General features: G+C 45.9%; 1 protein-coding gene across 2 annotated transcripts in view; it reads right to left on the reverse strand.

The window, feature by feature from the left end:
• The window catches only part of LOC126161414 (prohormone-2-like), a 297,507-nt gene that overhangs the window by 265,127 nt on the left and 7,128 nt on the right, over window positions 1-25,252 (reverse strand). For both annotated transcript variants that reach the window (XM_049917204.1, XM_049917203.1), the window contains exon 2: window positions 5,250-5,395. In XM_049917204.1, the coding sequence (XP_049773161.1) occupies window positions 5,250-5,395 (146 nt within the window). The remainder of the gene's footprint in view (window positions 1-5,249; window positions 5,396-25,252) is intronic.

Consider the following 25,252-nt stretch of genomic DNA (forward strand, 5'->3'; position numbering starts at 1 on the left):
AAGGAACGTCATCGTGGCTGATATTGTGTGTACTCAAAAATACAAAATTACAATTTAATGTTATATTTTTTTCTGTAGATGGGGTTTCATGTTTTAAATATTGTTTTAATTTTACGAAATTTCAAACATGACGTTAGTACCAATATTTATTTGAATTAAGCATGTTTTAGAATTTCGATTTGGCACACAATTTACATAATTATCTACTCGAATTTTATCTCAGCTCAACAGTTTTAACACAATTTCAAACTCACTGTGTTTATTCTCTCCTCTAAGTTTTTCATTGGCATATAAATTATCGAAAGGTAATAACTTTTTAAAAATACGTGAATTCTGAAGCTATGTGTTCCATCAGATGATGCATCAATTTGTATTCCTTAATAGTTTGGATGACTTTCCAGGTTTTTACACAAGTTGTACTCATTGTCGAAATCAATCAAGTATTTCTTAGAATTCAATTACCTGACAGGTTACCCGAGGACGCTAATGCACTGCTGCCTGGATTCAGGTAGGTGCACCGGCCCCGGATCAAATATGCCCGGCAGATTAACGACGAGGGCTGGTGAGCCGGCCAGCCTGGATGTAGTTTTTAGGCGGTTTTCCACATCCCACTAGGTGAATACTGGGCTGGTCCCCACGTCCCGCTTCAGTTACACGACTCGCAGACATTTGGAACATATCTGCACTATTTCACAGTTTACACTAGATGCAGATAGCTGGGTTACACTACCTCCGTCCAGGGGGGTATGGGGTGGCGACAGAAAGGGCATCTGGCAACCCTCTGACACTAACATCACCAGTCCCATAGTAACACGGCCGACACCGCGTTGCCATGGGACTAAGGCCCAAAGCAAAATATGATTTCTTCGAATTAAATTACCTCTCAAAATATTATCTTTAGATCCACTTACTGTGTATGAGAAACGTTTCTCTCCTTTATTAAGCGAGAATGAAACGTTAACGTTAAAAATTTATACCCAGTCCAGTCACATTAATGCGACCAACGCGTATGATCAACATCAACGTGCAATAACCACTTACAGACTACAGATGGCAGGACTAGCAATGCATTGTATATAAAGAACGTGGGGGTGACGCAAAATACAGTGCTGTCGTCCAAACGGTCATGATTATTGGCTTTCGGGCCAAGGAAGAGGTATTAATGAAACAGCTAAGTCTGTAAACTGCTGGTGTGCCACTGTGGTTAAAGTATACCGTACGAGGCAAAATGGCGCTATCCAAAACCGGCGCCGGGCAACTATTGAGCATCACGGGCCAAAGTTGAGGGAGGTGAGCGATTTCTGTGGAGATGTGTACGAGAGACCAGACGTGCTACTGCAGAGCAACTCACTATCCAGATGAGCCAACTGTGTCTCCTCAAGGACCGTTCAGCAAACGTTGTTGTTGCTTATGGGCCACCGCAGCAGACACCTGGTTCATGTATCTATGCTAATTGCTGTTCGTCGTCGACGAAGGCTGGAACTGGCGCGCCATTATCGCAACTGGACGTCCTGTGAGTGGCGACAGGTGGCCGTTCCAGGTGAACCACGTTTTATGCTGCATCAGACAAATGGCCGCTGGCGTGTACGGCGTGAAACGTCTGAAAGCAAACACCCTGTAACAATCGTCAGAAGGATCAAGTCCGAAGGAGGAGGGAACTTTATAGTCTGGGGAATGTTTCGTGGCACTAACTGGGTGATCTCGTCATAACGGAAGGGACAATGGATCAACACAAGTACGCATCTATCCTTGGGAACCGTGTCCGCCCCTACATAAGTTTTTTTGCTCGAGACGATGGTATGTACCAGCAGGACAATGCAACGAGTCACACAGCCCGCAGTGCAGCACCAGGATGAGTGTTCCGTACTTCACTGGCCACCAAACTGCCCGGATTTAAACCCAATCGAGAATCTGTGGGACTACCTCGATCGGACTCTTGATGCCACGGATGCTCAACCGAGAAACTCAGTGGAGCTTGCCACGGCACTGGAATCGGCGTGGATCCTCATCCCTTTCGATACCTCCCAGAACCTCACGGACTCTGTGCATGCGTCGCAGCAGTCTGCACTGGAAAAGGTGCGTATTCAGGCTTTTGACTGTGACTGGGCAGTGTATAAGCGTAAGTATCATAAATAATAGCCTGATGTGTATTTCTTCATCAATGCATTTTATTTGCCTACGTTTGAGGGTGCAAAACGGTACTGTAGTATCGGATACGTAGCATAACAGTACTGTGGTGTCCGATACATGACCTACAATAATGATTTAATATGCGATACATGTCCTAATTCGTTACGACTCGGAGACAGGTAGCCCGACAAACTGATTTCTAAAGCGGGCTGCTGACACACCTTACTGAGCGTTTTGCGTTCGGTGACTTCAGTGAATTGTGCCCGTGTACTAATGTTTGCCACGTTACAAATGGTGCCCATAGTCAGCAACTGTTCAAATGGTTCAAATGGCTCTGAGCACTATGGGACTTAACAGCTGTGGTCATCAGTCCCCTAGAACTTAGAACTACTTAAACCTAACTAACCTAAGGACATCACACACATCCATGCCCGAGGCAGGATTCGAACCTGCGACCGTAGCAGTCGCGCGGTTCCGGACTGCGCGCCTAGAACCGCGAGACCACCGCGGCCGGCGGACACTCGGCAACTGTAATGTTGGTTAAAAGCTTGGCGATACGCTCTATCCAATGATATGTATTTATTTGCTGTATGTCTTCTACTTTTCGCGCAGGTGTGTTCTTGAACCCCGTAGGTACCGAATGGTTATAATCAAAGTTCAGCTACTCTCGGAGATCCAATGTGGGTTGTCAGCACCGTATGGCAGCGAAACTTGATAGATATGCTAATGTGTTAATGTGGAACTGCTTTATGCTGGGAAAAAATTGGTTCCAATTTTGACCACCAGGTGCAAAGCTGGCGCTGCACAGCAGCTCGTCGACTTCTCTGGTGCTCACATTGAGCAAACTGTGTAAGCGGCAGGTGCTAAAATCAAAAATAGGCATTTCTCACTTGTCTGACCTTTCCTGCCCGGGTCCCGGTCCTAATCTGTCACATATGGAATCGTTTCTATGCGGCTTTCTTCCATTCACAGTGTCAGATTTGCACCTGATGGCCAAAATTGGAACTAATTTTTTCCCAGCGCTAAATCGGTTCCACATTAACGCATTGGAATTTTTACCAAGTTTTGCCATACGGTAATTACAGCTACTCTGTGAGTAGCTGCAGTTTAAATATAACCACCCATTACTTTGAAAATCGCAGTATCGTATACGCACTGAGCCGAGGGTGGCTCGTGTTTGTGCCTTCTCTTATTTCACACCCTGTTTCTACCGTACTGACGCCTCGTTACGTTAATTTTCAATTACCGATGTCACTGAGTTGCTGCCTTGCCTGCCCGTGAGCGGCAGCAGCAGCGCTTATCGATATAGGCTCTGCCGTATTATCTGGTCGTCCGAGGAGTTGGAACGCGCCAGAAGTGCAGTTCGAACCGGGCAATGAATTCAGCTGGAACGCGCCAGCAGTGGAGTTCTCACCTGGCAGTCGGACAGTTGTGTCGCGGCAGGAGTCGGTCGGGTTGGAGCGGCAGTGGGGTTCGGATAGCCATGATTCGCCCGACCGTTGTCGGCACACATGGCTGTGGACGGTCTTGGTTGATCGTCGGTTGGTCGTCTTACCGGACGACGTGTATTTGCTCGCCGATCGCTTATGTGTTGGCGGTGTGTGTCTCAACTCGCGGTTCGTCCTGGTGATTGCACAGTCACTGCTTTTATCGTTCGTCGCGTTCTTGGTCCAGTTGTTTGTGAAATTGTGTGTAGCCTGTGATGTTCACTCCCCAGTTATTTTAGCGCATCCTCCGTGTTGATGTGTAGCAGTTGGTCGGTTGGCGCAGTCGCGTCGTAGCACCAGTTGGGCGTGCAGCGCCAGGGAGGCGCGGGTAGCCATCACTCGCCGATGATTGCCGACACACATGATTTGAGTGGGGACGACTTTGGTTGATCATCGGTCGGTCGTCTTGTCGGACGACGTATCGGTTATGGGTTGGCTGTGTGTGACAACTCGTGATTCGTCATTTTGCTCAGTCACTGCCGTTAGCACTGTCGAGTTCTTCGTGCAAGTGTTCGTGAAACTGTGTGTAGTTTATGTGGTTTGACTGACAAGTTATTTAAAGGTTGTCGGCGTACTGCCTCTGAATTGGTCGGTCGCCATTGAGTAGCGAGGAAGGACAGGACAGCCACCACTCGCTCGACGATTGCCGACACACAAGTTTGAGTGGCAACGACCTTGCTTGGCCGTTTAGTCGGTCGTCTGATTAGACTACGTGTATTTGGGTCATGCACCGCTCTCGGGTTGTCTGTGATCCGTTCTGGTTGTTGTTCCAGTCTCCGCTGTTAGCATCGTTTGAGTTTTGGTGCAAGTGTGGAGCGGAACTGATCTTGATCATTGGTCCTTTGACTGTCTGTCGGTTGGGTTTCCAGCGGATTGAAAATGGTAGGGCAGACTGCCTGTCTCTCCTAAGCGAGCGTTAGTGTTTGAACTCCAGGCCGACCCTCGAACATCTGAGAGCCCTTGGGAGTACTGCCCTATTTTTTTAAAATTTGTTCTTGTTATTTGTACTTGTATGGCTTCTAGCCGATTTTTGTTATAAATTAGAGTTGTTGTGCTCTTAAGGCCTTCAGCCTAAATTAAAGAACTGTTTCACATAAGACCTTTGGTATTAAAAATAATTAATGTCATGGAGTTTTAAGTGATAGGCCAACAGCTGATTTGAATTTAACTTGTTTACTTCAGCCTAACTAAATAACTGTTTTAAGATAAGGCTTGCCTTTTAAATTTCTGATTATGCTTGCGTTTTAAGTTATTGGCCTTCAACCGTTTTTAAATTAAAGTGGCTTTCAGCTGGTAATGAAGTCCCAAAGATTAAAGCTGTGTGGTAAAATTTTTTTTTTTTGGGGGGGGGGGGGTGCTCTTGTAACGTTTGATCAAATAATAAAGTTCTGTGTTCGAGTGTAACTGACAGCCCCTTATTTTGGCCCCGTTCCACAATTTGTACTACCTGTCCTGTCCTGCGGGTTAGCAGGGCGTCTCACGCACAATAAGAAAAAAATCCACTATTTGCTGTTTTGCTCGGTGCTGCAATTTTATAGGACAGCTTTGTAAACGTGGAAGAGGGAAATCGGTGTACGGAGGATCGTATTTGGAAGCATATGCGAGCGTAGCGCAAGCATCGCTGGGGCGCACCTTTGTCGGTCTGCTGGTGAGCCGCCGCCGCCGCCGAGGCGTCCTCGAGCAGGGAGGTGGGCAGCGCCGCCGCCCCCACCGCCCCCGCGGCCACCGCCAGCGCCAGCAGAGCCACCGTCGGCAGCCCCAGCCGCGTCCTGCGTCCTCTGCAACACCAGGGCGCGCGCACCGATCAACACACTTCCCTTTAAAATTATCTCACTCAGACTTCAAGAGTGTACCGTAGTCCACTGATGCGACAAAAGACATGGGGTAGCGATATGCGCGCACAGAAGGTAGAAATGGGCAGTGCATTGACAGAGTTGTCATTCGTATTGTGGTGATTCAAGTGGAAACGCTTTCGACGTGATTATGACTGTACGACTGGAATTAACAGACTTTGAACGCGGAGTAGCAGTGCGAGCTAGACGCTTGGGACATTCCATTTCGGAAATCGGCAGGGAATTCAGTAATCCGAGATCCACAGAGTCAAGACTTTGCCGTGAATGCCAAATTTCAGGCATTACCTCTCACCAAGGGCAACGCAGTGGCCGATGACCTTCACTTCGCGACCGAGAGCAGCGCCATTTGCGTAGAGATGACACTGCTAGCATGCAACACTGCGCGAAATAACCGCAGAAATCAATGTGGGACGTAGAACCACCGTATCCATTAGAACATCACGATCATCGGTTTTCTGCTGGATTAGCAGGTCCTTTGCCTCCCCATTTTCTGCGATCCATTGCTTCCTTCTAAAGGCTGCTGTATGTTGTACCGTCCATCACGTCATCCAGTATCTGAAATCTCTTCCTTCCTGCTTCCTTTTCCCTTCTACATAACCTTCTAAAGCTGTTTTTATCAGTCCGTCATTCTTTCTTAATATATCCCCAATCCAATTTCTTTTTCTTCTTTTTATTACATCTAGTAACTGTCTTTTCGTTCCCACTCTTCTCAGTACCTCTTCACTTTTTACTTTGTCTATCCAATTTATTCTTTCCATCCTCCGCCATGTCCACATCTCAAAAGCCTCCAGGCTTTCTCTGTCTCGCCGGCCGGGGTGACCGAGCGGTTCTAGGTGCTACAGTCTGGAACCGCGCGACCGCTACGGTCGCAGGTTCGAATCCTGCCTCGGGCATGGATATGTGTGATGTCCTTAGGTTAGCTAGGTTTAAGTAGTTCTAAGTTCTAGGGGACTGATGACCTCAGCAGTTAAGTCCCATAGTGCTCAGTGCCATTTGAACCATTTTGAACTTTCTCTGTCTTTCTTCCTCATAGTCCATGTTTCAGCGACATACAGAACAACACTCCATAGAAAACATTTTATGATTCTTTTCCTCAGTTCTCTGTCCAGACTGCTGCAGAAAATTCTCCTTTTCTTATGAAGTGCCTGTTTTGCCATTGCTATCCTTGTTTTAATTTCTGTGCTGCACTTCCAGTCGGTGTCTGCCCTGCTTCTAAGACACTTAAAATTTTGCACCTGTTCTAATATTTCTCCATCCAGCATAATTTTTATTTTTTTATTTCGTCCTAGAGTCAATACTTTTGTTTCCTTTGTGTTAATTTTCATTCCATAATTTTTTCCGTTAGCTTCAATGGTGTCCACTAAATCGAGGCCGGCCGGTGTGGCCGAGCGGTTCTAGGCGCTTCAGTCTGGAACCGCGCGACCGCTACGGTCGCAGGTTCGAATCCTGCCTCGGGCATGGATGTGTGTGATGTCCTTAGGTTAGTTAGGTTTAAGTAGTTCTAAGTTCTAGGCGACTGATGACCTCAGATGTTAAGTCCCATAGTGCTCAGAGCCAGTTGAACCAGCCAGTTGAACTAAGTCTTGTAATTTTTTTCCTCCGTGGCTAGAAGGACCTTGTCATCAGCAAACCTCAAACACCCTACTCTTCTCCCTCCAATTTCTACTCCTCTGTCATCTAATGAGCACTGGTCAATCATATTTTCCAAGTAGAGGTTGAAAAGGGTAGGTGATAGACAACAGCCTTGTCTTACTCCTTTTCCTAGTCCGATCCAGTTTGTATTTCCTCCTATCACTGTAACTGAGGCATTAGGACAGTGCACCGAAATGTGGCGTGTGTCTTTGCTAACAGCACGACTCCGCTTCCAGCGCCTCTCCTGGGCTCGTGACGATATCGGTTCGACCCTAGACGATTGGAAAACCGTGGCCTCGCCACACGAGTCCCGATTACAGTTGGTAAGAGCTGACAGTGGCGCAGAGAAGCCATGAACCCAAGTTGTCAGCAAGGCACTGTGCAAGCTGGTGGTGGTTCCGTAATGGTGTGGGCTGTGTTAACAGATGTGCAGAACTATAGACCTATATCTCTAACGTCGATCAGTTGTAGAATTTTGGAACACGTATTGTGTTCGAGTATAATGACTTTTCTGGAGACTAGAAATCTACTCTGTAGGAATCAGCATGGGTTTCGAAAAAGACGGTCATGTGAAACCCAGCTCGCGCTATTCGTCCACGAGACTCAGAGGGCCATAGACACGGGTTCACAGGTAGATGCCGTGTTTCTTGACTTCCGCAAGGCGTTCGATACAGTTCCCCACAGTCGTTTAACGAACAAAGTAAGAGCATATGGACTATCAGACCAATTGTGTGATTGGATTGAGGAGTTCCTAGATAACAGGACGCAGCATGTCATTCTCAATGGAGAGAAGTCTTCCGAAGTAGGAGTGATTTCAGGTGTGCCGCAGGGGAGTGTCATAGGACCGTTGCTATTCACAATATACATAAATGACCTGGTGGATGACATCGGAAGTTCACTGAGGCTTTTTGCAGATGATGCTGTGGTGTATCGAGAGGTTGTAACAATGGAAAATTGTACTGAAACGCAGGAGGATCTCCAGCGAATTGACGCATGGTGCAGGGACTGGCAATTGAATCTCAATGTGGACAAGTGTAATGTGCTGCGAATACACAGAAAGATAGATCCTTTATCATTTAGTTACAAAATAGCAGGTCAGCAACTGGAAGCAGTTAATACCATAAATTACCTGGGAATACGCATTAGGAGTGATTTAAAATGGAATGATCATATAATGTTGATCGTCGGTAAAGCAGATGCCAGACTGAGATTTATTGGAAGAATCCTAAGGAAATGCAATCCGAAAACAAAGGAAGTAGGTTACAGTACGCTTGTTCGCCCACTGCTTGAATACTGCTCAGCAGTGTGGGATCCGTACCAGATAGGGTTGATAGAAGATATAGAGAAGATCCAACGGAGAGCAGCGCGCTTCGTTACAGGATCATTTAGTAATCGCGAAAGCGTTACGGAGATGATAGGTAAATTCCAGTGGAAGACTCTGCAGGAGAGACGCTCAGTAGCTCGGTACGGGCTTTTGTCAAAGTTTCGGGAACATACCTTCAGCGAAGAGTCAAGCAGCATATTGCTCCCTCCTACGTATATCTCGCGAAGAGACCATGAGGATAAAATCAGAGAGATTAGAGCCCACACAGAGGCATACCGACAATCCTTCTTTCCACGAACAATACGAGACTGGAATAAAAGGGAGAACCGATAGAGGTACTCAAGGTACCCTCCGCCACACACCGTCAGGTGGCTTGCGGAGTATGGATGTGGATGTAGATGTAGATGTAGATGTAGAACAAGGAATAGACTGGGTCCTCTGGTCCAACTGAACTGGTCATTGATTGGAAATGGTTATGGTTGGCTGCTTGCTCCCGAAAAACCGTGGAATTTTATGGATGATACTGCGCCATATCGGCAGGCCACAGCTGTTCCCGATTGGTTTGAAAAACAGTCTGGAGAATTCGAGTGAATGCTTCGTTACTCAGATCTTCCGACATGAGTCCCATCGAACATTTATGGGACATAATCGAGAGATCAGTTGTGCACAAACTCCTGCATCGGCAATTTCGCAGTTACGGACGGCTCAGTATTTCTGCAGGAGACTTCCAACGACTTGTTGAGTCGATGCCACGTAGAATTACTGAAGCCGGCCGAAGTGGCCGTGCGGTTAAAGGCGCTGCAGTCTGGAACCGCAAGACCGCTACGGTCGCAGGTTCGAATCCTGCCTCGGGCATGGATGTTTGTGTTGTCCTTAGGTTAGTTAGGTTTAACTAGTTCTAAGTTCTAGGGGACTAATGACCTCAGCAGTTGAGTCCCATAGTGCTCAGAGCCATTTGAACCATTTTGTAGAATTGCTGAACTACGCCGGGCGAAAGATAGTCCGACACGATATTAGGAGCTATCCCATGACTTCTGTCACTTAAGTGTTAAATTCTAGTACCAAGAAAGGGCAGGGTCCGACAAGTGTGAATGTTACCGAACCAGTAGTTAAACAAGTCACGGCTGTGAGACCTTAACTTTTCCCGGCGAATTGAATGTTCAAATAACTTACGGGTTTGCTGGCGGGTGACGTCGTCGAACCCTGACGATATTTCGACAGGAGCACACCCTGCCATTCTCAAGGCACAAATGCAAGAAGGAAGAAATGTGCAAGGAAATTTAACACCTCGGTTCACAGAGGTATTAAATTTCCTTGCACATTTCTTCCTTCTTGCATTTGTGCCTTGAGAATGGCAGGGTGTGCTCCTGTCGAAATATCGGCGGTGTTCGACGACGTCACCCGACAGCAAACCCGTAAGTTATTTGAAAGTCATAGCTGCAAAGTAATTACACGGATTATTTACAGAAGAATGAAGTAAAAACTGGTAGAAACCAATCTCGGAGAATATCAGTTTCAGTTATGGGGAAATGTACAATCATGCGAGGCAATACTGTGACCCTACAATTTATCACAGAAGGTATCTGCGAGGGGCGTTCAATAAGTAATGCAACACATTTTTTTTTCCTCAGCCAATTTCAGTAGAAAACGTGCAGCATTTGCTACGGCGCATCGTGGAATTTTACCGCTTCAGCACCTGCTCTGCATTTACACGGTGTTTCAAAAATGACCGGTATATTTGAAACGGCAATAAAAACTAAACGAGCAGCGTTAGAAATACACCGTTTGTTGCAATATGCTTGGGACAACAGTACATTTTCAGGCAGACAAACTTTCGAAATGACAGTAGTTACAATTTTCAACAACAGATGGCGCTGCGGTCTGGGAAACTCTATAGTACGATATTTTCCACATATCCACCATGCGTAGCAATAATATGGCATAGTCTCTGAATGAAATTACCCGAAACCTTAGACAACGTGTCTGGCGGAATGGCTTCACATGCAGATGAGATGTACTGCTTCAGCTGTTCAATTGTTTCTGGATTCTGGCGGTACACCTGGTCTTTCAAGTGTCCCCACAGAAAGAAGTCACAGGGGTTCATGTCTGGCGAATAGGGAGACCAATCCACGCCACCTCCTGTATGTTTCGGATAGCCCAAAGCAATCACACGATCATCGAAATATTCATTCAGGAAATTAAAGACGGCGGCCGTGCGATGTGGCCGGGCACCATCTTGCATAAACCACGAGGTGTTCGCAGTGTCGTCTAAGGCAGTTTGTACCGCCACAAATTCACGAAGAATGTCCAGATAGCATGATGCAGTAATCGTTTCGGATCTGAAAAATGGGCCAATGATTTCTTTGGAAGAAATGGCGGCCCAGACCAGTACTTTTTGAGGATGCAGGGACGATGGGACTGCAACATGGGGCTTTTCAGTTCCCCATATGCGCTAGTTCTGTTTATTGACGAAGCCGTCCAGGTAAAAATAAGCTTCGTCAGTAAACCAAATGCTGCCCACATGCATATCGCCGTCATCAATCCTGTGCACTATATCATTAGCGAATGTCTCTCGTGCAGCAATGGTAGCGGCGCTGAGGGGTTGCCGCGTTTGAATTTTGTGTGGATAGAGGTGTAAACTCTGGCGCATGAGACGATACGTGGACGTTGGCGTCATTTGGACCGCAGCTGCAACACGGCGAACGGAAACCCGAGGCCGCTGTCGGATCACCTGCTGCACTAGCTGCGCGTTGCCCTCTGTGGTTGCCGTACGCGGTCACATTACCTTTCCAGCACGTTCATCCGTCACGTTCCCAGTCCGTTGAAATTTTTCAAACAGATCCTTTATTGTATCGCTTTTCGGTCCTTTGGTTACATTAAACCTCCGTTGAAAACTTCGTCTTGTTGCAACAACACTGTGTTCTAGGCGGTGGAATTCCAACACCAGAAAAATCCTCTGTTCTAAGGAATAAACCATGTTGTCTACAGCACACTTGCACGTTGTGAACAGCACACGCTTACAGCGGAAAGACGACGTACAGAATGGCGCACCCACAGACTGCGTTGTCTTCTATATCTTTCACATCACTTGCAGCGCCATCTGTTGTTGAAAATTGTAACTACTGTAATTTCGAAAGTTTGTCCGCCTGAAAATGTACTGATGTCCCAAGCATATTGCAACAAACGGTGTATTTCTACCGCAGCTCGTTTAGTTTTTATTGCCGTTTCAAATATACCGGTCATTTTTGAAACACCCTGTACATGAAGTTCTGACAGGTGGCGGTGCTATACGTAGCCTTAAAAATGGCGTCTGTAAAGGAGGTGCGTCCCGAGCAGAGAGCTCTCACTGAGTTGTTTTTGGCGGAAAACCAGAGCGTGGTAGACACTGATAGGCGCTTGCAGAATGTCTACGGAGACCTAGCAGAGGACAAAAGCACGGTGAGTCGTTGGGCGAGGCGTCTGTCATCATCGCAACAAAGTCGCGCAAACCTGTCCGATCTCGCGCGTGCCGGCCGGCCGCACACAGCCGTGACTCCAGCAACGCTGGAACGCGCGGACACTGCCATTCGAAGTGACCTGCAGATCACAATGAAACACATCGCTGGACAAACGGACGTCTCCGTTGGTAGTGCTGACACAGCCGCCCTCCAAATGGGGTCTCATTTCCTAATCTAATTCCCTCAGCATGGTGTACGTGCCTGCTGAGTGCCTCGGCGCCTAACGGACAGACCATAAAGAGCAACGAAGGAGCATCTGCGCGGAATTGCTTGCACGTTACGAGGCTAATCGTAACAATCTGCTGTCGAACATCATCACAGGCAATGAGACATTACTTCGAGGTGCTACACCACCTCTCCTTCCAGGAAAAAGTTCAAAGCCACATTTTCCGCCAGTAAAGTCATCGCGATGCTCTTCTGAGACTCAGTAGGGGTTATACTGTTTGACGCCCTCCCTCATGGTGCAACCCTGAAGTGCATTGTGGTACCCGCAGGAAAATGGAGAAACGACTTTAGCGGTTTCGTTGCCACAAGAACCTGCGAACGAACTTCTCCTTGACAACGGAAGGCCTCGTACAAGTCTGCGCGCCCGAGTGGAGCTCAGAAAACTTCATTGGACTGAACTCCCTCATCCACCGTTGTTGTTGTTGTGGTCTTCAGTCCTGAGACTGGTTTGATGCAGCTCTCCATGCTACTCTATCCTGTGCAAGCTTCTTCATCTCCCAGTACCTACTGCAACCTACATCCTTCTGAATCTGCTTAGTGTGTTCATCTCTTTGTCTCCCCCTACGATTTTTACCCTCCACGCTGTCCTCCAATACTAAATTGGTGATCCCTTGATGCCTCAGAACATGTCCTACCAACCGATCCCTTCTTCTGGTCAAGTTGTGCCACAAACTTCTCTTCTCCCCAATACTATTCAATAGTTCCTCATTAGTTATGTGATCTACCCACCTAATCTTCAGCATTCTTCTGTAGCACCACATTTCGAAAGCTTCTATTCTCTTCTTGTCCAAACTATTTATCGTCCATGTTTCACTTCCATACATGGCTACACTCTATACAAATACTTTCAGAAATGACTTCCTGACACTTAAATCTATACTCGATGTTAACAAATTTCTCTTCTTCAGAAACGCTTTCCTTGCCATTGCCAGTCTACATTTTATATCCTCTCTACTTCGACCATCATCAGTTATTTTGCTCCCCAAATAGCAAAATTCCTTTACTACTTTAAGTGTCTCATTTCCTAATCTAATACCCTCAACATCACCCGACTTAATTCTACTACATTCCAATATCCTCGTTTTGCTTTTGTTGATGTTCATCTTATATCCTCCCTTCAAGACACCATCCATTCCGTTCAACTGCTCTTTCAAGTCCTTTGCTGTCTCTGACAGAATTATAATGTCATCGGCGAACCTCAAAGTTTTTATTTCTTCTCCATGGATTTTAATACCTACTCCGAATTTTTCTTTTGTTTCTTTTACTACTTGCTCAATATACAGATTGAATAACATCGGGGAGAGGCTACAACCCTGTCTCACTCCCTTCCCAACCACTGCTTCCCTTTCATGTCCCTCGACTCTTATAACTGCCATCTGGTTTCTGTACAAATTGTAAATAGCCTTTCGCTCCCTGTATTTTACCCCTGCCACCTTTAGAATTTGAAAGAGAGTATTCCAGCCAACGTTGTCAAAAGCTTTCTCTAAGTCTACAAATGCTAGAAACGTAGGTTTGCCTTTCCTTAATCTTTCTTCTAAGATAAGTCGTAAGGTCAGTATTGCCTCACGTGTTCCAGTATTTCTACGGAATCCAAACTGATCTTCCCCGAGGTCGGCTTCTACTAGTTTTTCCATTCGTCTGTAAAGACACCGTACAACCTGGTTTTTCACATCTTTCGACTTCTAGCTTTGTGGCCCATTTCGCGGGAAGCACTACGTGGATGATGGGGGGGGAGGGGTCTAGTGGTGCAGCAAGACGTGGGTTCCGGCGTCGACTGGTAGAGCGGTATCACACGGACATACATGCCCTCCCAGTAATTCGGCATAAGAACGCCGCACTCAATGGATATTGTGTTGAAAAATAGGATTTTTCAGCCAAACGAGTGGGGAATAATGTGGTGTACTGGAATCCTGAATCAAGCCAACCTGCTTTCGAAAAAAAAAAATTGTTGCATTATTTATAGGAAAGCCTCCTTGCACCTACATCAATACTCCGCATGCCTCCTGACGGTATGTCGTGGAGGGCACTTCTGACTGCTGCCCCCTCCCCCCTCCCCCTTCCCTTTTCTATTCGCGAATGGCGCGTGGGTAAGTCTCTGTGTTAGCTCGAATTTATCGAATTTCTTCGTCGTGGTCATTCCGCGAGATGTATGTGGGAGAAAGTAATATACTGTCCGACTCTTCCCGGAAAGGACCCTCCCGAAATTTCCATAATAAATCTCTCCGTGGTGCACAACGCCTCTCTGGAGGATCTCTGTAACGCTTTCGCGCCTACTAAACGATCACATGACGAAAAGCGCATCGCTCTTCGTCGGATTTTTTCGGCCTATTCTGTCAGTCCCACCTCGTAAGGATACCAGATTGATGAACAATGCTCAAAATTCGGTCGAACAAGCGCCTTGTAAGCCACTTCTTCCTTGGATCAGTTACATTTCCTTAAGTTTTTCCCTATGAATCTCAGTGTGGCGTTTGATTTCCTACGATTTGTTTCATGTGGTCATTCCTCATGAGGTATCTCTGCATAGTTACTGCTAGATATTTTACGGTATATACTGTGTCCAGCAATTTGTCTTCAATAGCGTAGTTGCACGGTAGTTGATTCTTTTCCTATGTTTGCACAATAATATTACATTTATTTACGTTCAGGGTCAACTGCTATAGCCTGCACCATTCATCAGTCCTCTGCAGGTCATTTTGCAAACCGATCCAGACTTCTGGCGTTGCTGCTTTCTTATAAACAAATAAACAACGGCATCATCTGCGATCAGTTTTAAAGAGCTTCCTACGCTTTCAACTGGATTATTTGTATACACTGTAAACAGTGACAGTCCTATCCAACTTCCTTGGGGTACTATAATGATTGCCTTTTCGATTTTGTTCCGTTAAGAGCGATGTACTGAGTTCCATCTGTATATCTCCAAGAAAGTTCTGAATTCAATCACAAATCTGGTCCGATAGTGCGGAAGCTCGTCCTTTTTTTTTCACTAGATGGCAGTGCGGTGATGTCAAATGCCTTCCTGGTGTCAAGGAACACGACATCAAACTGAGCGCCGTTGTCTACAGAGCTATCGATCGCATAGAGGAACAGGTTCAAATGGTTCAAATGGCTCTGAGCACTATGGGACTTAACATCTATGGTCATCAGTCCCCTAGAACTTAGAACACTTAAACCTAACTAACCTAAGGACATCACACACATTCATGCCCGAGGCCGGATTCGAACCTGCGACCGTAGCAGTCGCGCGGTTCCGGACTGAGCGCCTAGAACCGCTGGACCACCGCGGCCGGCGGAGGAACAGGGCGAGCTGAATTTCACAAGATTTCTGGTGACGGAATCCTTACTGATTTTTATAGAGGAGATTTTCCTTTTCCAAAAACTTAATCATTCTTGAGTATAAATCATTTTCTGTAATTCTACAACAGACTGACGTCAGTGGTACAGGTCTATAATTAAGTGCATCTGTCCTACGACCCTTCTTGGAGAGGGGAATGACCTGCGCCTTTATCCAATCACTAGGTACCCTTCGTTGCTCGAGCGAGCTTTGATAAACTGCTGCTAAAAGAGGAGCACGTTATTTCACATAATCTTTGCAGATTCTTACAGGTATCTCATCTGGTGCTGAAGCCTTTCCACTACCAAGCGATTGTAATTGCTTTTTTGTTCCGTCATCGGATAGGGTAAAGGAAGGCAAACTTACGTCTATAACATTTGCAGATTTAGAGAAGTTTTTTGACGTTGTTAATTCGAATGCAGTCTGAAATATTGAAGGTCTCATGGATACAATACGAAAAGCAAAAGGTTATTTACAACTTTTGCAGAAACCAATATGCCGTTGTAAGAGATGGAAATGAAGGAGTGGTTGAAAGGAAGCGAGACATCCTTGTAGCCTATCACGAATGCTATTTAGTCTATAGGCTGAGCAAACTGTAAAGGAAGAGAAATCTTGGAAAGTAATTAGAGTTCTTCGAGAAGAAATAGAATCTCTGAGACGTGCTGATGGCATTGCAGCTCTGTCAGACATGCCAAGGGATTTGGAAGAGCAGTTGAACGGAGTGAACAGCGTCTTGGAAACAGGTTATAAGATGAATATCAACGAAAATAAAACAACGATAATGAAATTCAGTCCAATTAAGTCACGCAATGATGGAGCTATCAGATAAGGAAATGCGGCGCTAAAAGTAGTGGATGAGTTTTACTACTTGAGCAGTAAAGTAACTGACGATAGCCGAAGCAGACAGCATATAAAATTCAGAATGGCGACAGCAAGAAAGGAGTTTCTGAAAAAGAGAAATCTGGTAATATCTATTATAAATTTATGTGTTAGGAAGCCTTTTCTGAAAGTATTTGTCTAGCCCTGTACGGACGTGAAGATTGGACGATAAGCAGTTCAGACAAGAAGAGAACAGAAGCTTTTGAAACGAGTTGCTACACAAGAATGCCGAAGATTACATAGAGATCGAGTATTTAATCAACAGGTACTGACTCGACATAAAGACAGTTCGTTTTCGACCTTGCCTGTTATGGAACGACTATCATTCGTATCACACGATGAAGTGATTTCGGAGGTGCGTCATTTTAAGGTGATACTTCTATCATCGTAATTTGTAGGAGTGGACACAAAGGAGACACGCAGCTTGTCAAGTGAAGGTACCGAGCTAGGTAGCACAGTGTTTATGACACTGGACTCGCATTCGAGAGGACGACGGTTCAAACCGGGCATCCTGATTTAGGTTTCCCGTAGTTTCCCTAAATCGCCTAAAACAGATTCTGGGATGGTTTATAAATAATATAAATGCTAATACTACTTCTGCGTGTTAGGATGAGAATACAGATCAGATAATTAATATTTCAAAGTATTAAATTAAACAATATTATTTCCTCACACATTGTCTGGCGCGAGCGAACAATGGCATTGGTGGCTGAGGTCGTGCTTTTGCTAAGTTTTTTTGCATTACCTTGTGCCTTGCAAGTTCTCAAAACAAAATATCGGACTTCTTGCAGTAAAATTGCCGTGAGGATTGACTTATGGTTCTTTTATACGAGCACTTTATAATTTTCCATCATATTGCACTCAAACCTCTGCCATGTCGCAGCCGTTTTCTTCATTGTTCAAACTACTACTCGTAAAATGAAAAAAGACGTAGATGTTAATGAAATATATATTCAAGAAGTCACATATGCACATAAATTATGAATAGATACTTACATATAAATAATTATTGTTGTTCGGCAGTATATTAATGTAACTGAGTACGTCGATGCGCCTCTTTCAGTCTGCCTATGTTCAGTATGTAACAAAATGTCTGGAGTTGCGGAGCAATGACAAAACGCGTCCGTACAGAAACAGCTTATCTCACCACTCTAAGTAGCGCGAGAGGAGTCAGAGCTGAAGTACAATATTAAAACACTTGCTATTTTTTCATCGCAACTACGTATTGTTTATCGATAGCGCTTCGTATCATATATACTATCGCCTTCGCGTGCAGACGAGTCCTGAAAGGTTCCTTTAAAGCCCACGGCCGATTTCCTCTCCATCCTCCACTAATCCAAGCTTGTGTTCCGTCTCTGATGGTTCGTTGATTGATATGGGGGAAGGGGACCAAACAGAGAGGTTATCGGTCCTATCGGATTAGGCAAGGACGGGGAAGGAAGTTAGACGTGCCCTTTCAAAGGAACCATCCCGGCATTTGCCTGGAGCGATTTAAGGACTTCACTGAAAACCTAAAGAAGGGTGGCCGGACGCGGGTTTGAACCGTCGTACTTCCGAATGCGAGTCCAGTGTGCTAACCACTGCGCCACCTCGCTCGGTCGTCTCTAATGACCTCATTGTCAACGGCGCGTTAAACATTAATCTCCTCCTCGTCCCAGTAGAGGAATTATGCCCAGAAGAAGGTCTCCGTGTGGTCGTCCGGCCGTAGGGATTGTAGGAGGCACAGAACATTTCACTAGGATGAAGAATAATAACATTGATTACCTAGAAGAACGATATAAGCTTACCAGTAGGGTGGAATGTAAAAATACGAAGGTCGTCCACAAAGTAAGTTCTATTTCTACCCGCGGCGGCGCCACGATCGCAGTTCCGAGCATTCGCGGCAGTTACTCTGACTCAAGGAGAACACGTGTACGCCATTTCCAGATCGCTGCTGCCGAAGTGTTCTTTGTAGTGCTTCTTTATAATGTCAGCCGTAATCGAAAATGCCGCCGTGCGGCGCAATTTCTTAATGGTTTCCCGGTAACCATGTAATCAATGAGCAAAAATGCCTTTTCTGTCCCAAAAAACGGTGCACATGGCTTTTCGAGGTTTCAAGATTTGCTTAGGCTTAACCTTCGTTGGGGATGAAATGTGCCTCCATCGATTGATTGCCGTTTTGTTTCAGGGGTGTCGTTCGATACCCAATTTTCATCCCCTGTGACCAACCGAGAAAGAAAACAATCGCTTTCATCATTGTAAACTTACGATCGTGCTTAATCTTTTCTTCACTTGCGTGAACCAGTAACCACAGACGGGCGTCCGCTTCGATCTTCATCGTGCACTTGATGACGTCCTTCATTGAACAGTCTGACCCATCTTGTAACCATTGAATCACTCATAGCATTTTGTACGTAAGCCACGCAGATTTGCCGATGAATATCCTTTATTTTAACTTCCTTTGCATTTAGAAAACGAATGACAGATCTGATTCCACACGCGGCGGCATTTTCAGTTACAGCTGACACTATAAAGACGCACTACAAAGCTCACGTCGGCAGCAGCGGTCTGAAAATGGCGTACATGTCTTCTCCTTGAGTCAGAGTAACTGCCGCGCATGCTCGGGACTGCGATCGTAGCGCTGCCGCGGATAGAAATAAAAACGGAACTTAACTATGTGGACGACCCTCGTACCTTCCTGCAAAACACTTGCAATCGATTTGGGAAAGAAGACACTTGTCGTCCAGACGAAAAAGGGGAGACCTCCTGCCGAGGGGCGAGAGATGACGCTTGGCTTCTGAGCACCTTCCGCTGCACCGTCAACGCAGGACGCCTAGTTCTGGTCAATGCGAGACACGTCTCGCCCACCGAGTGCAAGATGCTACCGAGATGCTGCCAGACGTCTGCAGTGCATATTCCAACTAGAGATGGGGATCCGCTCCTGAACTGATACATAGAGTTGAATCTTTCAAAGGAGTGAACAATCAGTGATTCAGAAAAAAAGAACGGTAGCTCCAAACGTTTCCCACGGCAGAGAGAGAGAGAGAGAGAGAGAGATATGCTCCGTCTCGGAGCATATCAGCGGCGCCTCTGCTGGTCAGAGCACAGTGCACGCCACACAACACAGCCAGCGCTGGCCTCTGCCCTGCTTCTACCTTGGCTGCCTGCATTGTGCAGTGCCCCATTGGATTTTGTGTTTCACATATGCCGTGCCGTCTCTGTGCGTCGTATGCCGCGTGCAGTGAGTGTCTGGCGCAGCTTAACTTGGCATCGCACTCTGTCGGCGATCGTTTCAGTTGCACGTCCTGCCCTCTGGGCAGTTGATGCGAGCAACAGGAGAGAGAGCCTCCTAGCAGAGAACATAGGAACTACTTGCAACAACCTGCTCGCAAGAGAACGGACGATTTGTCTCGGAGCGGGTGACTGGTGGCCGTTCACCGCTCCCCCCACCCTCGGAACTCACCCGCTCAACGCTCACCCCACCGTTCTCGACTCTAGCCAGAGCGTTGAGCAAAGCAACTCAGGTGTCACTCTGGTCTCTGCCGCCTTAGCTCACGCAATAATACAGCTCGTGGCTTGACCCGCTCGACTCAGTGCTTCTGCAGCGGAGTTCGTCTCTACTGGATATTGTTCTTCGTAGTAATACCGCTATGTATATTACATTATTATGTTATGTATACATCATTTATTTTTATTTTATTTTTATTTGTTTAAACTGATCAGATCAGGTTCCTGACGACTCCTCTTACTATAGGATTTTTATTATGGACACTCGAATTTACGCTTTAATTACGAGCGAACCGATAAACGTATCGCAAAATGTGATACACCAATATTTTCCTTGTTTTATTCTGCATAAGGCTATATGCAGCACTTTCGTCTTACAGTCAAATTTATATTTTTTTTTCTTATTCTGGTACGGATTTTGCGATTTTAGGCGTCTTCGGAAGGAAACGTTCACTTTAAAAATATATGGCATGTGATGTATTTGTATGAGGTTAATGAAATTTTAATACATTATAGCCAAATATATTGTTAATGTAAATCTCAAGTTACAACATTTTCCAATCACCCAAAAAACCATGATAGTGCAAAATAAATCAATAATCAAAAACTTTGCATTTCGTGGAAATTTCAATAAACAATACAAAATTCTTACTCATTATCTGTGTTACTTCAAAATAGGATCAAATAAGATCAAAATAGAGGTATAGTACTGGAATAAACCAAGTTTAAAGGGCAATGTGCCTTCCATTTATTTTCTATTGTAAATGAGTGGTGAGTCATGAAAAAGAGCTAATTCATTTCAGGGAGTGAACAGTTCTGATCCGATCTCTGAAAAGAACAGTTTTGCCCATCTCTAATTCCAATGCGCTGGTAGCAGCCAGACCACCAAAACAAAGAAAAATAAGAGTTCATTGAGGTATAGTATCTATTCAAAAGTATCGCGACACCGTTATGTAATGCGGCACTGAACACAAGACATCACGAGAGGGGGATCAGCCAGTATAAAAAAAATGGTGGAGCATATTGTGTTGTAAGCAGAAAGCAGTAATAGCAGTGTCTGCCCCCGGTAGCTGAGTGCTCAGCGCTACGGAATGTCATACCTACCGGCCCGGGTTCGATTATTCCCGGATGGGTCCGAGATTTTCTCCGCTCAGGGAGTGGCTGTTGTGTTGTCCTTATCATCATCATTTCATCCCCATCGACACGCAAGTCGCCGAAGTGACATCCACTCGAAAGACTTGCACCAGGCGAACGGTCTACCCGACGGGAGGCCCTAACCACACGGCACATACATTTTTAGTAATAGCAGAGACCAGCGACTTCGAATGTGGACTGGTCATTCTATGTCACGCCAACAACAGATCCATCAGGGACATTTCAACACATCAAAAGCTGGCCAAGTCGGCTATTGGTGGTGTGTGAATTGCAAACGCGAACCCAAGGGCAAGCGGACCTCATTTACTGATGGACAGGGAGTGTCGGAGTGCAGCTAGCACAGTGGCTGAGCGTAGGGAGTTAAGAAGAACTGGGTGCAGTGGTCGAGCAGCTCCCATCGCGAAAAGCCACTCACTTGTGTAGTCAGCGCTAAGCGACGCTTGAGATGGTCTGAAGAAAGAGGCCACATACAATACACTGGATGACTGGAAACTTTTGATTTGCAGTCACGCTATACCCTCTGGTAACCAGATGAGATGTTTTACTATGGCGAGTGCCTGGAAAACGTTTCCTGTCATCACGTGTAGCGCCATCAGTGTAGCACCGAGGAGTTGGTGTTAAGACATGAGGCAGATTTTCGTGGCTAGGGTGTGATTCCCATATTGCGCTTAAGGAAACGCTGAATGTGGAAGGATATGAATATATTTTACAACATGTAAAGTACACCAGTGGCAAAAAAACACTCAATGCCGTTACTGCACGATAGCGATGGAAATGTTACCGATGATGGTGCCACTAAAGCGGAGTTAGTTTTCCGTAATTCCTTCGCGAAAGAAGACGAGGTAAATATTCCAGAATTCGAAACCAGAACACCTGTTAACATGAGTGACATAAAAGGGGATATCTTACAGGGTGTTTCAAAAATGACCGGTATATTTGAAACGGCAATAAAAACTAAACGAGCAGCGATAGAAATACACCGTTTGTTGCAATATGCTTGGGACAACAGTACATTTTCAGGCGGACAAACTTTCGAAATTACAGTAGTTACAATTTTCAACAACAGATGGCGCTGCAAGTGATGTGAAAGATATAGAAGACAACGCAGTCTGTGGGTGCGCCATTCTGTACGTCGTCTTTCTGCTGTAAGTGTGTGCTGTTCACAACGTGCAAGTGTGCTGTAGACAACATGGTTTATTCCTTAGAACAGAGGATTTTTCTGGTGTTGGAATTCCACCGCCTAGAACACAGTGTTGTTGCAACAAGACGAAGTTTTCAACGGAGGTTTAATGTAACCAAAGGACCGAAAAGCGATACAATAAAGGATCTGTTTGAAAAATTTCAACGGACTGGGAACGTGACTGATGAACGTGCTGGAAAGGTAGGGCGACCGCGTACGGCAACCACAGAGGGCAACGCGCAGCTAGTGCAGCAGGTGATCCGACAGCGGCCTCGGGTTTCCGCTCGCTGTGTTGCAGCTGCGGTCCAAATGACGCCAACGTCCACGTATCGTCTCATGCGCCAGAGTTTACACCTCTATCCATACAAAATTCAAACGCGGCAACCCCTCAGCGCCGCTACCATTGCTGCACGAGAGACATTCGCTAACGATATAGTGCACAGGATTGATGACGGCGATATGCATGTGGGCAGCTTTTGGTTTACTGACGAAGCTTATTTTTACCTGGACGGCTTCGTCAATAAACAGAACTGGCGCATATGGGGAACCGAAAAGCCCCATGTTGCAGTCCCATCGTCCCTGCATCCTCAAAGAGTACTGGTCTGGGCCGCCATTTCTTCCAAAGGAATCATTGGCCCATTTTTCAGATCCGAAACGATTACTGCATCACGCTATCTCGACATTCTTCGTGAATTTGTGGCGGTACAAACTGCCTTAGACGACACTGCGAACACCTCGTGGTTTATGCAAGATGGTGCCCGGCCACATCGCACGGCCGACGTCTTTAATTTCCTGAATGAATATTTCGATTATCGTGTGATTGCTTTGGGCTATCCGAAACATACAGGAGGCGGCGTGGATTGGCCTCCCTATTCGCCAGACATGAACCCCTGTGACTTCTTTCTGTGGGGACACTTGAAAAACCAGGTGTACCGCCAGAATCCAGAAACAATTGAACAGCTGAAGTAGTACATCTCATCTGCATGTGAAGCCATTCCGCCAGACACGTTGTCAAAGGTTTCGGGTAATTTCATTCAGAGACTACGCCATATTATTGCTACGCATGGTGGATATGTGGAAAATATCGTACTATAGAGTTTCCCAGACCGCAGCGCCATCTGTTGTTGAAAATTGTAACTACTGTAATTTCGAAAGTTTGTCTGCCTGAAAATGTACTGTTGTCCCAAGCATATTGCAACAAACGGTGTATTTCTATCGCTGCTCGTTTAGTTTTTATTGCCGTTTCAAATATACCGGTCATTTTTGAAACACCCTGTACGTGTTCCGAAACAACTCAAATCACTTAAGAAAGGCAAATCTTCCGATCCAGATGGTATACCCATCAGGTTCCTTTCAGAGAATGCAGACACAATAGCGCCTTTCTTAGCAATCATATACAACCGCTCACTTGACGAAAGGTCTGTTCCTAAAGACTGGAAAGTAGCACAGGTCACACCAATATTCAAGAAAGGAAATAGGAGTAACCCATTGAATTACAGACCCATATCACTGACCTCAATTTGCAGTAGGATTTTGGAGCCTATACTGGACTTGAACATTATGAATCACCTTGAAGAAAATGACTTATTGATACATAACCATCACGAATTCAGAAAATATCGTTCTTGTGCATGAAGTAATTAGTGCTGTCGACAAGGGATCTCAGATCGATTCCATATTCCTAAACTTCCAGAAGGCTTCTGATACCGTTCCTCACAAGCGACCATTAATCAAATTGCGCGCATATGGATTATCGTCTCACTTGTGTGACTGGATTCGTGATTTCCTCTCAGAGAGGTCACAGTTCGTAGTGATAGACTGTAAATCACCGAGTAGACTGTAAATCACCGAGTAGAACAGAAGTGACATCTGGCGTTCGCGCGGTAGTGTCATAGGCCCTCTGCTGTTCTCGATTTACATAAGTGATCTAGGTGATAATCTGAGCAGCCCCCTTAGAATGTTTGCAGATGATGCTGTAATTTACCGTCTAGTAAAATCATCAGACGATCAATTCCAATCACAAAATGATCTAGCGAGAATCTTTGTATGGTGCGAAAAGTGGCAATTTACACTAAACAAAGAAAAGTGCGAGGTCATCCACATGGGTACTAAAAGAAATCCGACAAATTTTGGGTATACGATAAATCGCACAAATCTAAGGGCTGTCAATTCGACTAAATACTTAGGAATTACAATTACGAGCAACTTAAATTGGAAAGACCACATAGATAATACTGTGGGGAAGGCGAAACAAAGACTGCGCTTTGTTGGCAGAACACTAAGAAGATGCGTCAGACCCACTAAAGAGAGAGCCTACATTACACTTGTCCGTCCTCTGCTGGAATACTGCTGCGCGGTGTGGGATCCTTACCAGGTGGGATTGACGGAGTACCACATTTCAGGCGTTACATCTCACCACGGACAAAGCAGGCTGTCCGCCGCTCGTGGTCTCGCGGTAGCGTTCTCGCTTCCCGAGCACGGGGTCCCGGGTTCGATTCCCGTCGGGGTCAGGGATTTTCACCTGCCTCGAGATGACTGGGTGTTTGTGTTGTCCTCATCATTTCATCATCATCCGGGAAAGTGGCGCAATTGGACTGAGCAAAGGTTGGGAAATTGTACGGGCGCTGTTGAGCGCCCCACAAACCAAACATCATCATCATCATCGTCACGGACAAAGCAGTTACCGATGGCCTTCGATTAACGACCGAGAGCAGCGGCGTCAGCATAAAGTTGTCAGTGCTAACAAACACGCAACACTGCGTGAAATAACCGCGGAAATCAGTGTGGGATGTACGACGAACGTATCCGTGCAGCGGAATTTGGCGATGAGTGGCTATGGCAGCAGTGCTAATAGGACGACATCGCCTGCAGCGCGATGGGTTGGACTCTAGACGATTGGAAAAAACGTGGCTTGGTCAGATGAGTCCCGATTTCAGCTGGTAAGAGCTGATGCTAGGGTTCCAAGTAGCGCAGACCCTACGAAGCAAAGGACCCAAGTTGACAACAAGACGCAGTGCAAGTTGGTAGTGGCTCTACAATGATGTGGGCTGTGTTTACATGGAATACACTTGGT

The sequence above is a fragment of the Schistocerca cancellata genome, chromosome 2 (genome assembly GCF_023864275.1).
Source record: "Schistocerca cancellata isolate TAMUIC-IGC-003103 chromosome 2, iqSchCanc2.1, whole genome shotgun sequence".
Taxonomy (NCBI): domain Eukaryota; kingdom Metazoa; phylum Arthropoda; class Insecta; order Orthoptera; family Acrididae; genus Schistocerca; species Schistocerca cancellata.